The sequence below is a fragment of the Scyliorhinus torazame genome, chromosome 9 (genome assembly GCF_047496885.1).
Source record: "Scyliorhinus torazame isolate Kashiwa2021f chromosome 9, sScyTor2.1, whole genome shotgun sequence".
In the NCBI taxonomy this organism is placed as follows: Eukaryota; Metazoa; Chordata; class Chondrichthyes; order Carcharhiniformes; family Scyliorhinidae; genus Scyliorhinus; species Scyliorhinus torazame.
Window position 1 is genome coordinate 249,065,785 of NC_092715.1, and position 15,529 is coordinate 249,081,313.

A 15,529-nucleotide genomic window follows, 5' to 3' on the forward strand; every position below is an offset into this window, starting at 1 on the left:
TCCGAAGAACTCGTCGTTAATGTGCAACACGTCTAGTTGCGGATCGGATTTGGTACTGGGGTAGCCTCCCAAAGTGAAAGGTTCGTCTGAGGCGTTGTCTTCTAGGACCATATCATCACTGTTTGCGTCGGAGCTGGCATTGGGCTCGCGAGGTCCAGAGAAAATGTAAAGGTCGGTTTCGAAGTATTCAAGGTCAGAATCATCGGTTTGGGCATAGGTAACTGCTTGTTGCAGGGTGCTTTGGAGCTTAATTTAATTCCCCGGTTTAATTTGAGGCATTGTGCTGTCATTCCAGGTGAAGGAAGGTTGTTTTACGGCTTTAAAAGATTTTTTCTTGGATTTGGGACGTTTCCCCTTTAAATGGGCGTGGTCCAGAGCCTCTGACATCATGACGCATGTGACATCATACATAGGAAGCGTTTTCGCTGTTCCTGTACCGGGGGCCGTTTTCGTGATTGCGCATGCACAGCGTCTCGTGCATGCGCAAACGGGCCTTCCCGTTCTGTGCGCTTCTCACGCAACTGCGCAAGTGCAGTCCCTTTAGAAAGATGGCCGCCGATCAAAATTGTTCTCTGCTCCGTGATCTCGGCCTCGTGGTGAGTATTGCCGCTTCTCTTACCTTTTCTTGCTGGTTGGAGTGTGTTTTCCTCACAGTATTTGCCGAATTTGTCCACGACTGCCTGGAAGTCGCTCCTGTTTTGCCCTTTGGAGAACTTGAATTTTTAAAAGATTTCTTCTGCTCTGGCACCGGCGATGGGGAGCAGAAGCTCGGTCTTTTCAGCATCGGCCACGTCTTCTAGGTCGGCTGCCACCAGGAAGATTTCAAACATTTGCCGGAATGCCCGCCAGTTTTCACGGAGACCGCCGTGGCACTGGAGCAGCTGCGGAACCCGGATCTCGAACATCTTGCCTGGGTATCGTTGCTGGTTGTCACTGTACGCTGAGGTATGGCTATATGGATTGAAACAGTTCACTGCTGGTACCATGATTTGTTATGTTCTAGGTGTGGCATAAGCGGCTTCCTTGTGGTGCACTTGACAAAGGAAGGTTCAGATGTGGAGATAACTTCAACACGTTTATTAAACTATTTACACTTCTATTACTCTGGTTCGACACTACTGCTAATCCTGCTATAGCTACCCAGGCTGACTAACCATTGCTGCAATCCACATGGTGGAAGTGATATTGAATCAACCCTGTGTCTGTACTCACTGACTGTCTCCACTGCAAAGAGGCAGTTCATGTGTGTGGTATCCTTTATATATGGGTTGGTGTTGTCATGTGAGAGTACCTTTAAGGCATGGATGTTTAAGCAATGTACCTTTTAAGAAAACAGTGATGTCAGCGAATGGTAAAGGAAAGCCCCAGGGAAGCAAAGGAGGTGCAAACGATTGTACAGCCTGTTCAAGAAGTAATTGTTAAGAAGGTGCCAGATGTCTTTAAAGAATTTACTTGTGTGGGTAAAGTTTACTCATGTGTATCAGGAGGAGCAGGTAAAGGAGTCACAATTTTAAGAGATACAGGGGCTAGTCAATCTTTAATGGTAAGAGATGAGGAATTATGTAGTTTGGGAAGAATGTTGCCAGAAAAGGTGGTGATATGTGGAATTCAGGGTGAGAGGAGTAGCGTTCCATTATATAAGGTGAGGTTGGAAAGTCCAGTGAAGAGTGGTGAAGTGGTAGTAGGAGTAATAGATAAACTATCTTGAGTAATGATATAGCTGGATCGCAGGTGGGAGTGATGTCTACTGTGGTTGATAAGCCAGTGGAAAAACAGTCAACTGAAGTGTTGAAGGACGAATATCCTGGGGTTTTTCCGGATTGTGTAGTAACAAGTTCGCAAAGTCACAGGTTAAGAGAAGAGGAGAAATCAAAGAGTGAAGATGAAGTTGAAGTACAATTATCAGAAACAATTTTTGATCAGATGGTTGAAAAAGAACAAGAACAGGTGGAGGATGAGGTGGGTATTTTTAGTTCAGGAAAATTGGCAGAGTTACAACAGAAAGATGTAGAAATAAAACGGATATATCAGAAAGCATATACGGAAGAGGAATCTGAGAGTATACCAGAGTGTTATTACCGTAAAAATGATGTCTTGATGAGAAAATGGAGACCTGTACATATGCAGGCGGATGAAAAGTGGTCAGAAGTTCATCAAGTAGTATTGCCGGTAGGGTATAGAATGGAGGTGTTGTGAGTTGCACATGCAGTACCAGTGGGAGGTCATTTGGGAATCAGGAAAACGCAAGCTAAAATCCAGAAACATTTTTATTGGCCTGGACTACATAAAGATGTAGTTAAATTTTGTCAATCATGTCACACATGTCAAGTGATAGGGAAACCTCAAGCAGTGATAAAACCAGTGCCCTTAATACCTATTCCAGCATTTGAGGAACCTTTTACAAGGGTCCTAATCGATCGTGTAGGACCGCTTCCTAAAACAAAAAGTGGGAATCAATATCTTTTGACTATAATGGATGTGTCTACTAGGTTTCCAGAGGCCATTCCAGTATGTAATATTACAGCTAAAAGGATTGTGGAGGAGTTACTTAAATTCTTTACTAGATATGGACTACCCACAGAAATTCAATCGGCTCAAGAAACAAATTTTACTTCAAAGTTATTCAAAGAAGTTATGGGTAGCTTAGGAATAAAACAATTTAAATCAACTGCGTACCATCCAGAATCATAGGGAGTGTTAGAAATGTGGCATCATACATTAAAGGCAATGTTGAGGGCGTATTGTCAAAATTATCCAGAGGATTGGGATAAAGCAATCCCATTTGTATTGTTTGCAATTGGGGATGCACTTAATGAGTCAACCTAATTTAGTCCTTTTGAACTAATTTTTGGTCATGAGGTAAGAGAACAACTTAAATTGATTCAGGAAAAATTGGTGGGTGAGAAATCGAAAATTACACTATTGGATTATGTGTCAAATTTTAGGGAACGATTAAATAGAGCAGGTGAATTGGCGAGATAACATTTGAAAGTTGCACAAAATGTGATGAAACGGGTAGTGGACAAGAAATCCAAAGTTCGTAGTTTTGCCAGTGGAGATAAAGTTTTAGTGTTGTTACCAGTGGTAGATGAACCTTTAAAAGCTAGGTTTTGTGGACCGTATCAGATTGAAAGGAAATTAAGTGAGGTGAATGATGTGGTAAAAACGCCAGATAGAAGGAAGACTCATCAAGTGTGTCATGTGAATATGCTTAAAAGGTACTTTGAAAGGGAAGGAGAGAAAAAGGAGGCGGTTTTAATGATTCTGACTCAAAGTGACAAACCACATCCAGATGACTGTGAATTTGACATACCTCAAAATAAATTGGAAAATGGGGATGTTCTTAAAAATTGGGATAAATTGTTGAGTTATCTTCCAGAGGAAAAATGAACTGACCTGAAAGAGTTATTGATATCACATGGGCAAGTTTGTAGAGATAAATTAGGAAGTACTAAAATGGCTATACATGATGTAGATGTGGGCAATGCTGTTCCAATCAAACAACATCCATATAGACTTAACCCTTTAAAATTGGCACAGGTTAACAAAGAGATTGAGAGTATGCTTACAAATGGCATAATTGAAGTGGGTTGCAGCCAATGGAGCTCACACATAGTGATGGTACCTAAACCAGACAAAGCCCAACGGTTGTGTGTGGACTATAGAAAGGTGAATTCAGTTACAAGAACGGACTCTTATCCTATCCCATGTTTGAAGGATTGCATTGAGAAAATGGGACAATCCGATTTTATTTCTAAATTCAAATCGAGTGGATTTGATCGAACCTTTATGCAACAGATTTGTAGTGTGGTTGCTCCACTGATGGATTGCTGATGAAACGTCAAAAATTTCAATGGACAGCGGACTTTCAACAGGCATTTGACTGCCTGAAATCTGTGGTAACCGATGCTCCTGTATTGGAGAATTGCAAGGGACTCTGTGATCAGATTGAACTTAAGTATCTAACTTTAAAGAGAAATGCCGAGGCGTAGAGGAATGGATGGATTGTGCAGAGACTTTCGTGTTCAAAGAGACTGTCAATCGGGAAGGATTTTGGTTGGAGGAAGAAGAACGAAAAAAAAAAAAATTGACTATATTATTAAACCTGTTTGCGTGTGGTTTTTTTTGAACCGGTAAAGTGTTTTTACTGTGTGCATTTCTTAATTGATGGTGCAAAGGTGAAAAATGAAACCATCTTAAAGTTGATGTTTTGTTTTTTTTCTTGGGGGGAGGTGTCATGTGAGAGTACCTTTAAGAAATGGATGTTTAAGCAATGTACCTTTAAGAAATGGAGCTGATCATATTACTGAAGTGATGTCAGAGGGCGGGGGGAGCTGAGCTCACTTCTGCTTTTTTGAGTTTCCGTTTGAGAAGGCATCTGCGAGTGTCTGTGTGTTTTGCTGAGAGCTGCAGGAAGAAACACAGAGCTGATCTGTTGATGTCTGCAATCCAAAGAGTATAAATATATTGAATGTAACCTAATGTGTTATTATTTGTGAAGGTTTGAAGTCTTTTGGATGTTTAAAGGACCAGTTTGAAGGATTATTTAGTGTTGCAGTCCTTTGTGGTTATCTTTGAAGTAATGGCTGTTAAGATATTCAATGTTTGTTTTTAAAAGGTTAACTTGAGTTCATGGAATAAACATTGTTTTGTTTTAAAAACCATTTGTCCATAATTGCTGTATCATACCAGGAGAGTACGCCGGTGCTTCCCACACCACAATCTAGTAACAGTTGTGGGTCGGTTGAACTCCATGAAACACTTTGGGGTTCTGTAAACCCGGACCCATAACAAAATTTAAACTATGTATTTTGAATCGATTAATCAATGCATTGCCTTGTGCAATAAGTTTCAGAAAGGGCAGCACGGTGGCATCGCGGGTGGGCGGCTGATGATGCGGCAACGGCATTGTGACTGTGACCGATGACGCAGATTTGGACAGGGCGGACCATTGCGAATTGGAGTCAAACCGCTGCCTGCCCAGATTCCAGCGCGAGAAGCCATTCTCCGCTCGATCGCCGATCCCAATTTCGGCGTTGGGCTACGGAGAATTCCGCGCAAATCTTTCTGCTTCAAACAAATTCTCCACATCTCAAACCAGGGGCATGTCTCTCTCTCACCCTGGGGCTGGGCCGGAGAATCGCCGGGACCGGCACTAATCGCGCCGCGCCGCCCCGATGCCGGTCCGCCGACTTTCCCGAGAGCGGTGAATCGGCGCCATTGGCGCCGGCGCAGTGCTGGTCAGGGGCCGCTCTATGGGCCCCCCCCCCCCGGCAATTCTGCGCCCAGGAAGGGCTGAGCACCCACGCTAAAAAAGCCGAGTCCCGCCGACACCGTCCACACCTACTCTTACCCGGCCTGATTGGGGGGGGGGGGTCCGGCCCCGGGGGGGCCTCCGCTGTGCCCTGGACCGCGATCGGGGCCTACCGATCGGCGGGCCGGCCTCTCGGGCTGGGGGCCTTTTTTGTTCCGCACCAGCCCCTGTTGCCATATGCCATGTTACGTTGGGGCTGGCGTGGAGAAAGAAGCCACTGCGCATGTGCGCATTGGCACTGGCCCCACTGCGCATGAGCAGACCAGCGCCGCCCATCTGACACCGGGTTCGACAGCTGGAGCGACGCTCCAGTGCCGTGCTGGCCCCCTGTAGGGGTCAGAATTGCTGCTCCTGAGGTCATGTTGACACCGTCGAGAAACGCAACGGTGTTTACGACAGCGTCAACACTTAGCCTCAGGATCAGAGAATGCCGCCCCAGGTTTTTTTTGGCAATTGCTCTATGTCTATGTATTCTGGTTATTGACAGTTTCTCTGCATTTACTCGATCACAGCCCTTCATGATTTTGAAAACCTATTAAATTTCCCCTTAAACGTCTTGGGCGGAATTTACCTGCCTGTCCCCATTTCTGGCACCTTTCACTGACACGGGAAAAGGGTGCGAGGGGGCTTGCCCGCAGAGAGTTTCCCGCCTTAGCGGATCCTTTGTCGCTGTACAGTTAAACACCCCCATAACGACAGTGGAATTGGTCCCCTTCAATAAGTAAACATGGTCCACAACCTCTCAAAGGAGGTGTGAACCAAGGGGACTCCCAGTCCCAATTGTGGAACCAAAAAATAATGAGTCACCTGTTGCTGGAATTCTTCTATTGAAAGACTTTGAGATAAAACAAAAACATTTGTTCAATTTCACTTGTTGGATGCTGGATCGCAAGTTATTTTAGCTTCAGTAGTTGTGAAATCTAATGTGATAATCTGAAACTCTGTAAGTGCCCTGAGTCCTTTTAAAATGAAAAATACATTTTCAGCAGCTGTCAGTTTGTGAAAAGGAATAGCCCACCGTCATAGACTGTTTTGGTTTACAGGCCATCTGGTGCAACCTAACAACACCCATGCATATGTTTCTGCAATTTCAATAGGAACAATTGTCTGTGGGCTCGAATGGTTTGTTCTGACAGCTGTGGCCATTATGATTGCTTAGCTGAGTTTCTAAATGTCCAGAACTACTTACATTAGCATTGGGCTGTATAGACATTTTGATTGTCAGTTTTAGGAGGTTATTAAAATATTAGCTGTCTTTGAATGTTGTTAGTGAAATAGAAGTTTGTTTTTACACCAGATTGATCACTTGAGGGGATGTTTTTGGAATCACTTATTTGAATGAAAATGTTTCAGTGCGGTGTGTTTGAATGAGATTAGCCTATTGGAAGTGTATCTATTTTTAAGGTCTATTTTGATGTTTTCCTGAAGTCTGCTGATAATGGATGTCGGGTGAGTGGGTATGGAGGCTGTAGTGGGTATGGGGATATGAGGATGCATGGAGGGGGGCATGGGGAGCGGGTGAGGGCTGAAGGTGGGGGTTGAAACGTGACAGTTTGAACATTGACATTCATAATCAAAACGGGGCTAAGGCCCCAGTAAATGAAGATGGACTTTCTAACCTGATGGCCTGGTCATCTGTCTGCTTCTGTTGACATCTTGGGCCTGCCTGGACCCCACAGAACAAAAAAGGTGGGGGTCATTTTAAAAGAGTTGCTTCTGTAGGATAGGGAATTTCCCCCAACTCAACCTTCCTGAAAATCAGCCCACATAAGTACACAATTTCCTACAGCCACAAACATGTAAAGAGCTATGTTCTGGATTTCACCGATAAAGATATCATTCAAAATGCACTGTGAAGAGGTAGACCATTTTTATCCATCGTTCTTTCCTTAATATAGCCCCAGCGGGTAAGCTCAGTCATTAAGAGATTGATTAATAAGCTACAAGCCTCATCAATCACTGCACAGAAATGATGGATAAGTCAGCATTCAAAATACTTATACATCCTCCACAAGGAAGTTCTAATTTAATAGTGGAGCATTTGATATTAATTCAGAGTAATTTATTTCTACATTTATATGGATCAATGGTGAGGCTGCGTTTGGGTTAATGCATGAAACCTAGCACATAAACCCATAAAAGGATATCAATGGTTCAGAGTGACAATGAGGCTTAGGAGTTTAAGAGGCATTTCAGATATTTCTCTCCTTAACTGGGTTTTAAGTATTGATCTGAATCTGAGTATTATTTATCCGTACAGCCATCAAATTCCTGGATCCATCCAGTGCCATCCATGACTGCTTTCCTCATAAATCCTAGAAAGTACACCTGCTATCCTGTAATCATAATGATTTTTTTGTCATTTTATTTTCTCCCGGGAAAGCCAACAATTACCTGCCTTTTATAAGAATCTATTGTGAAGTGTGCAGTCGCAAGGCACTAGGAAATTCACAATATGACTCGGCAACGTCAACATCATTGCATGACCAGAAAATCATGTTTGGCAAATTTATTAGAGTGTTTTGAGTATGTAATCAGCAAGGTAGATAAGGAGAACCAATGGATATCAGATACCGGTTGAGCATCCGTTATCCAAAACGCTTGGGGCCGAGTGTGTATTGGATTTTGGAACTTTTTGCATTTCAGAACATACTGCGCAGGTGCAGCATGGGTTTGGACATGCTCATATGCGGTGCGCGTTGGGAACTGCGCATGTGCAGAACATTGGGAACTGCGCATGTGCGGAACGTTGGGAACTGCGCATGTGCAGCGTGTTGAGACCTGCACACTGCCCGGGAACTCGTGACATCATGTCGGCGCTCAAAATGAAAGTGTGGATTTCGGAATTTTTCGGTTTTTCGAAATTCGGATAAGGGATGTTCAACCGGTATTTTGATTTTCATAAGACATTCAATAAGGTCCTACACAGTAGATTCTGGCACATGATTATGTGGTTCAGGATAATACGTTGGCATTGGTTGAGGATTGGTTAATGGACAGAGAAGAATAATAAACAGTTCATTAAGGTGACAGGGTGTTACTGGTGGAGTGCCTTAGTTAGTTGTGGTCTATATTAATGACTTAGATGAGGGAACCAAGTATAATTCATCCAAGTTTGCTGGTGATGCAAAGAAAGGGAAAGTAAGCTGTGAGAAAGATGCATAGAAGCGACAAAGTGATACAAATGAGTTAAGGGATTGGGCAAGGTGGCAGAAGGGGCATTCTATGGGGAAGTCTGAAATTATCCACTTTGGTAGGGAGAACGGAGAAACAGTTAAAAGAAGGGGGACGAGTAAATGTCGGTAAGCAGAGTGAATTTGGGGGCCCTTGTACATGATCATAAAAACCTAACATGTAGGCACAACAAGCAATTAGGAAGGAAAATGCTCTGCTGGCCGTCATTCAAAGGGAGTTCAAAGAATAAGGATGGCAGGGATGAGATGTTGGAGGATGATGGTGTCACCATCCATGTCAGTGGCAGCAGAGAGGTCATGGAGAATGAGAAGGGAAAACACACAGAATCACCGAGTATGCAACTTGTAACTTAGATTCAGCCATTTCAGTGATATGCAGAAGCAGACACCTGGGGCGGGATTCTCCCCTACCCGGTGGGGCGGGGGGTTCCGGGGTAATGGAGTGGCGGGAACCACTCCGGCGCTGGGCCGTCCCAAAGGTGCAGATGTCTCCGCACCTTTAGGGGCCAAGCCCTCACCTTGAAGGGCTAGGCCCACGCCGGAGTGGTTTCCGCTCCGCCGGCTGGCGGGAAAGACCTTTGGCACCACGCCAGCCGGCGCCGAAAGGTCTTCACGGCTGCTGACGTCATCCCCGTGCATGCGCAGGGGAGGGGGTCTCTTCTCCCTCCGCCATAGTGAAGACCATAGTGAAGGCGGAAGAAAAAGAGTGCCATCACGGCACAGGCCCGCCCGCGGATCGGTGGGCACCGATCGCAGGCCAGGCCACCGTGGGGGCACCCCCCGGGGACAGATCGCCCCGCGCCCCCCCCAGGACCCCGGAGCCCGCCCGCGCCACCTTGTCCCGCCGTTCAAAAGGTGGTTTAATCCACGCCGGCGGGAGAGGGTTGACAGCGGCGGGACTTCGGCCCATCGCGGGCCGGAGAAATGCCAGGGGCGGGCCCGCCGACCGGCACGATTCCCGCCCCCTCCGACCGGCGCGGCGCGATTCCTCCCCCTGCCGAATCTCTGGTGGCGGAGAATTCGGGACACGGCGGGGGCGGGATTCACGCCAGCCCCCGGCGATTCTCCAACCCGGTGGGGGGTCGGAGAATCGCGCCCCTGATTAGAGAGATTCAAGCATGGTCGTGGGAAAGATAGTCATAGATTTGGGAGGTGACAGCATGTTAAATATTAGTTCAAATAGACTTTGGGGCTACAGAAGTGGGACAAAATGCGGTAAGACCTTTGCTTTCCTCGCTCCTTGGTTTATGCTGTCGATTTTATGCAATGCTTTTGTTTTTCAATAAAATGTTGAAGGAACGTTACACATACCAACAAGGTCCCATTCTCCATTTGGTAAATAGGTGGAAATATCAGCTTCCATCATCTGCAGGTCCAACAGCCAACCGTTATGTGTCCAGGAGCCAAATTTTAAGTTGCACCTTTGGACGTCAAAAGGGAACCAGCGGACATCAATGTAGCACGTACTCTTCAGAATACCTATATTTTCCAAAGACATTAAAGCATGTTATTGCAATAATAAATTATGTTTTTGTTTCACCATCACCTTGCTACCTCTTTGTCCTATTTTGAAAAACCTCCTTGAAGTCATTTTGTGAATTTTGTGTCTTTGAATTTATCTGGGAGATTTTATTAGGTTGGAGGCGCAGTGTCAAGACCAGCAGCCCACAGTCGCGCCTCTACATGTAATACCTCCTCTCTCTCCCTCATCAGCCACTGTGCCTTGTCCCAATTTTTAAAAGCACAAGCGAACCTCGCCGCCGGGAATTCCCCCAGTGGAGGTGGAGAATCGTGGAGTTATAAGGACAGGCTGGATAGACTGGGACATTTTTCCCTGGAGCATCGGAGGCTTAAGGGTGAACTTATAGAGGTCTATAAAATAATGAGGGGCATAGATAAGGTAGATAGTCAACATCTTTTCCCAAAGATTAAGAGCATAGGTTTCAGGGGATAGGAGAGAGATACAAAAGGGTCCAGAGGGTGGCGAGTGTCTGGAATGAGCTGCCAGATGCAGTTATAGAAGCGGGTACAATTTTGTCTTTTAAAAAGCATTTAGACAGTTATATGGGAAAGATGGGTATCGAGGAATATGGACCAAATACGGGCAATTGGGACTAGCTTAGAGGTAAAAACTGGGCATAATGGACATGTTGGGCCGAAGGGCCTGTTTTCATGCTATAAAACTCTATGATTAAAGGTACAAGTCGTTGTGTTGAAGATTTTGGAAGAAAAGGATGTGATCGATCTCAGTGCAAGCCAGAGAGTTCCAGATTCATTGCGATTTCCAGTCTTGCTACTTCAGGGCCTCAACTGGAAAACTTAATCTACAAAATGCTGACTCTATGATTACAGCTGCCTGTTGATCCTGATGGTAAAAGGGACAGAAAGTCATAATTTTCAGGACAGCTATTTCTTTTTGTGTTAAAGGAGACAAGTACATTTAAATCTAAAGTGTCCATTAATGCATTAACACAAATGTCCCAAGGCTATTCAATTTAGGCCCGGAGTTAAATTTAGCACTCAATGAGTCACAAAGAGGTGGACCACTCTTTTCTAATGTAATCCATTGAAACATTGACACTTCATACAATGGGTAGACGGGAAAACCATCAGATCTTTTTATCTTAAACATGGGACGTATTTGAATTTGCGACTAAAAAGCCTTATAGCTTGTTTGCGTGGGATAAAAGGACATCATTCCATTTTCCCTATTGTGTTACCAGCTGCCTTGTTTAATAAGCAAGGTCCAGATGTTCAGAGACCACTGCAGCATATAACTAAAAAGTCAAGTCCGATTTCCATTGGGATGATGGAAATCCCACACTTAGAGGACTAATTGGCTTTGTTGCAGGCACAATTAACAAAAATTAGCTTTGTCGCAACATTAACAACAAAATAGCTGGATTCCTGGGAGTGCACAATATAAAGGTATGGTATTGAGGGGACTTCTTTAAGCCACATTATCATTTTCAACTTATCTTTGAATTCCACCCCTTTCTAATCTTTCTTGGGTGTCAGCGACCTATCCAATATCGGCTCTGAAGTTCAGAGAGCCAATCCTGTTCGGCTCTCATTCACTTCTTTCCTAGTCATAATAAGTTGAAGAAAAATGTCCCAAGTATTCCTATGTCTTTCTGAAAGGATGGATGATCATAACGTTGTCAGCATTTAATGGCGTACCATTTCGCAGCGTAACCGCTATTCTGTACCCCCGACATCAAGAGGCCGTGACACTCGATAGATAGCACCCATGCGTCTGAGCCAGAAACTCCAGGTTTGAGTCCGATTCGAGGACTCCTTGTCAAGGAGTGACACAAGGAGTGTTCATGAAGTGGTTCTGCCGATTGATAATCAGCTTGTGAAAGGGAAGCAATTATTTTGTGAAAATACCAAGCAAACAAACGAGAGACCTGGAATGCTCCATGTGTAAACCTGAAACCTGAGTCCACCGTGCATCAGTGTTGCCGAGCAAAACTATATTATGGAGGGATATAGAGTTACTCCTGCAGGTAATGTCACTAACATGAAATTAGTTGTAAATAATTAATGTAAATATACCAATGAGGCATTGCCGAACCCATTGGAAAATTTAATACAGCAGTGTTTAAAGATAATTAAAGGAAGACATTATTACACAAGAACAGATCAAACATAGGGCTAGAAAGCTATAGAAATCAAATTCTATGACCTACAGGCACCACCAGCAAAGTTCTGTGCCAGTAGCAGTTAGTTTTTCTTTGACCTTCATCCCCACAGTAACATGCCTCTCAGTATAAATTATGCTTTGAACATTGTCTGTTTTTGAGAGGCGATAGATTTGAAACTGAGATGAGGAGGAACTACTCGCAGAGGCTGGTGAATTTGGGGAACCCGCTGCCACAGTGGGCTTTTTTTTTATTCGTTCATGGGATGTGGGCATCACTGGCTGGGCTATCATTTGTTGCCCATCCCGGAGGGCACTTAAGAGTCAACCACATTGCTGTGGATCTGGAGTCACATATAGGCCAGACCAGTTATAGGTGACAGATTCCCTTCCCTAAATGACGTTAGTGAACCAGATGGTTTTTTACGACAATCAACAATGGTTTCATGGTCATCCACAGAATTTTAACTCCAAATTGTTTTTATTGAATTCAGATTTCACCATCTGCCATGGCGGGATTCGAACCAGGGTCCCCGGAGAATGACTGTGTCTCTGGATTACTAATCCAGCGACAATACCAGTATGCCATTGCCTCCTCTGAAACATTAAATGGTTTCAGGAAGGAGATAGACGGTGACATTGTGGATAGCACAATTGCTTCACAGCTCCAGGGTCCCAGGTTCGATTCCGGCTTGGGTCACTGTCTGTGCGGAGTCTGCACATCCTCCCCGTGTGTGCGTGGGTTTCCTCCGGGTGCTCCGGTTTCCTCCCACAGTCCAAAGATGTGCAGGTTAGGTAGATTGGCCATGATAAATTGCCCTTAGTGTCCAAAATTGCCCTTAGTGTTGGGTGGGGATAGGGTGGAGGTGTGGACCTTGGGTAACGTGCTCTTTCCAAGAGCCGATACAGACCCGATGGGCCGAATGGCCTCCTTCTGCACTGTAAATTCTATGATATCTGATTTAAAAAAACAAATTAAAGAGATATGGGGGACAGGCAGGGAGGTGGATTTGAAACCAGGAAGAAATCAGACATGATCTGATTGAATGGCGGGACAGGCTCGAAGGGCCGAATTGCCCACTTCTGCTCCTGATTCCTAAGTTTCTATGATCATGCTATTCAAGATGGGCTACAATGCAGACTTTGTTTCAAAGTTGCTACAGCAGCCATTCAATGTTGACAGTCTGCCAATCTCAGAATGTACAACTGGCACCACAGTACATTTTGTCAATGTGAAGTGTGTAACAGCAGTCCTTTTTTAATAATCTTTATTATTGTCACAAGTAGGCTTACATTAACACTGCAATGAAGTGAGTGTGAAAAGCCCCTGGTCGTGACATTCCGGCGCCTGTTCGGGTGCACAGAGGGAGAATTCAGAATTTCACATTCTGGCGCCTGTTCGGGTACACTGAGGGAGAATTCAGAATGTCCAATTCACCTAACAAGCACGTCTTTCGGGACTTGTGGGAGAAAACCGGAGCACCCGGAGGAAACCCACGTAGACATGAGGAGAATGTGCAGACTCCGCACAGACAACAGACAGTGCTACCCACTGTGCTACCGTGCCCTCAGTCTCTCCAAGACATTTTCAGATTAAATGTCCATTCAATGTAAGGCAGGCAGTACACCCAACCTTATGCTACCTGCTCATTTAAATGATTGCTCTGTACAGTCGGCACTAACTGTGCTGTTCATTTGGTTCATACACTTGCAGGGGGCCATAAGTTTAATGTACTTGGTGGCACCAGTTAAAACTAGTCTGCTCCTCTTAAAGGGGCGATGCATTATGGCTGGAGCAGTTGCTGATTGTCATGCACACAAAGTAAATCTGATCAAGGAAAGAATGAGGAATGGGAGAAAGTGGGCTCCGAGGATTTTTGATGCTCCAATTAGTGGCGGAGGTGGAAAGGAAGAGGGATTTCCTGTACTTGCAGAGGGCCGTAAAACTCTCCATGTTCAAAAGAGAGTGGGAGCAGATAGTCATGGAGGACAATCCCAGGGTCCAAGCTCTGAGGGCATAATTGTAGTGCTGCAAGAAGTTCAATGACCTCACAAGAATGGTCAAGTTTCATGAAATGATTCTTCAAATGCCATAACCTGCCACCACCAGACTCAAATACTGCTCAAATCAACACCCTCTCGCCCATCACTCACCTACCGTCAATCACTGTCAATGTGTTCTGGCATTTAATGAGGTTGTGGCTGTCTTGTGACTCAACTCAATATAGCCTTCTTTATTACAGATACCTGAATATACCTGGATAACGAAAATCTATTATCATAGAATCATAGAATCCTCACACTGCACAAGGAGGCCATTCGGCATATCAAGTCTACACCCACCCTTTGAAAGAGCACCCGAACTTGGCCCACTCCCCCACCCCATCCCTGTAACCCCATAGCCCCACCTAACCTTTGGACACTAAGGGCAATTGAGCATGACCAATCCATCTAACCCGCACATCTTTGGACTATGGGAGGAAACTGGAGCACCCGGAGGAAATCCACGCAGACACAGGGAGAACATACAAATTCCACACAGTCATCCGAGGCTGGAGTTGAACCCGGGACCTTGGCGCTGCGAGGCAATGGTGCTAACCACTGTGTCACCAGGCTGCCCAATCTCAGAAGTAGAATTTACAACCAATCTAGCCGTAATTACTGTTTGCTGAAAGGAGTTCCAAACTTCAACTGTCCTTTACGTGTAGAAGTGTGTCTTAATTTGCATGTGTAGGGTCTGGCTAAGTTTTAGACTATGTCCCCCAGTCCCAGGTTCTCCACCGAGCGGAATCAGTTCTTCTCCATCTACACTATCTGTTCCCCTTCATAATCTTGAAAACTTTGCCCCCAAATCACCCCCTTAACCAGGCATGCAGATCTTTTTATGGCTGGGGTGTGACTTTTACCTCCTGCTATTCTCATCCTCTCGATATGAGGTGCAGCATTCCATTAGCCTTTTTCATTATTTTCTGTGCCTGTTTGTGACTTTTTAATGATTTCTGGAATGGAAGTCATGCGATACGGTGGATAGTGTCCCCGCCTCTGAGCTGGACACCATCTGAACCTGGAGTTTGTCACTGTTTATTGCCATCATTTTCTTGTTTACTATTATTTTATTTCTATTAATTCTGGAGATTCCCCTGTTCCTGATTCAATGTGAGTTTCCTTGTGAAAGTGGCACGCTGATCTCCCCATCTACTGTAAACGCCAAAGCAAAGTAATTATTCTGTATGTCTGTCATGTCCTTATTCCATTGACAATATCACCAGAGTCAGTTGTCAGGTGGCCCATGTTGCTTCGGACCACTCTTTTCCCGAATGTAAGTGCAAGATTTTAACGTGAATATTGATATTCCTTTCAAATAACCTTTTTTTGCAG

The 15,529-nt window shown here is 44.8% G+C and overlaps 1 protein-coding gene across 1 annotated transcript in view; it reads right to left on the reverse strand.

Annotated features, from left to right (window-relative positions):
* chrna8 (cholinergic receptor, nicotinic, alpha 8) overlaps positions 1-15,529 on the reverse strand; it is a 488,191-nt gene that overhangs the window by 206,369 nt on the left and 266,293 nt on the right. Inside the window, exon 6 of the mRNA XM_072517257.1 lies at positions 9,820-9,987. Coding sequence (XP_072373358.1) covers positions 9,820-9,987 — 168 coding nt within the window. The remainder of the gene's footprint in view (positions 1-9,819; positions 9,988-15,529) is intronic.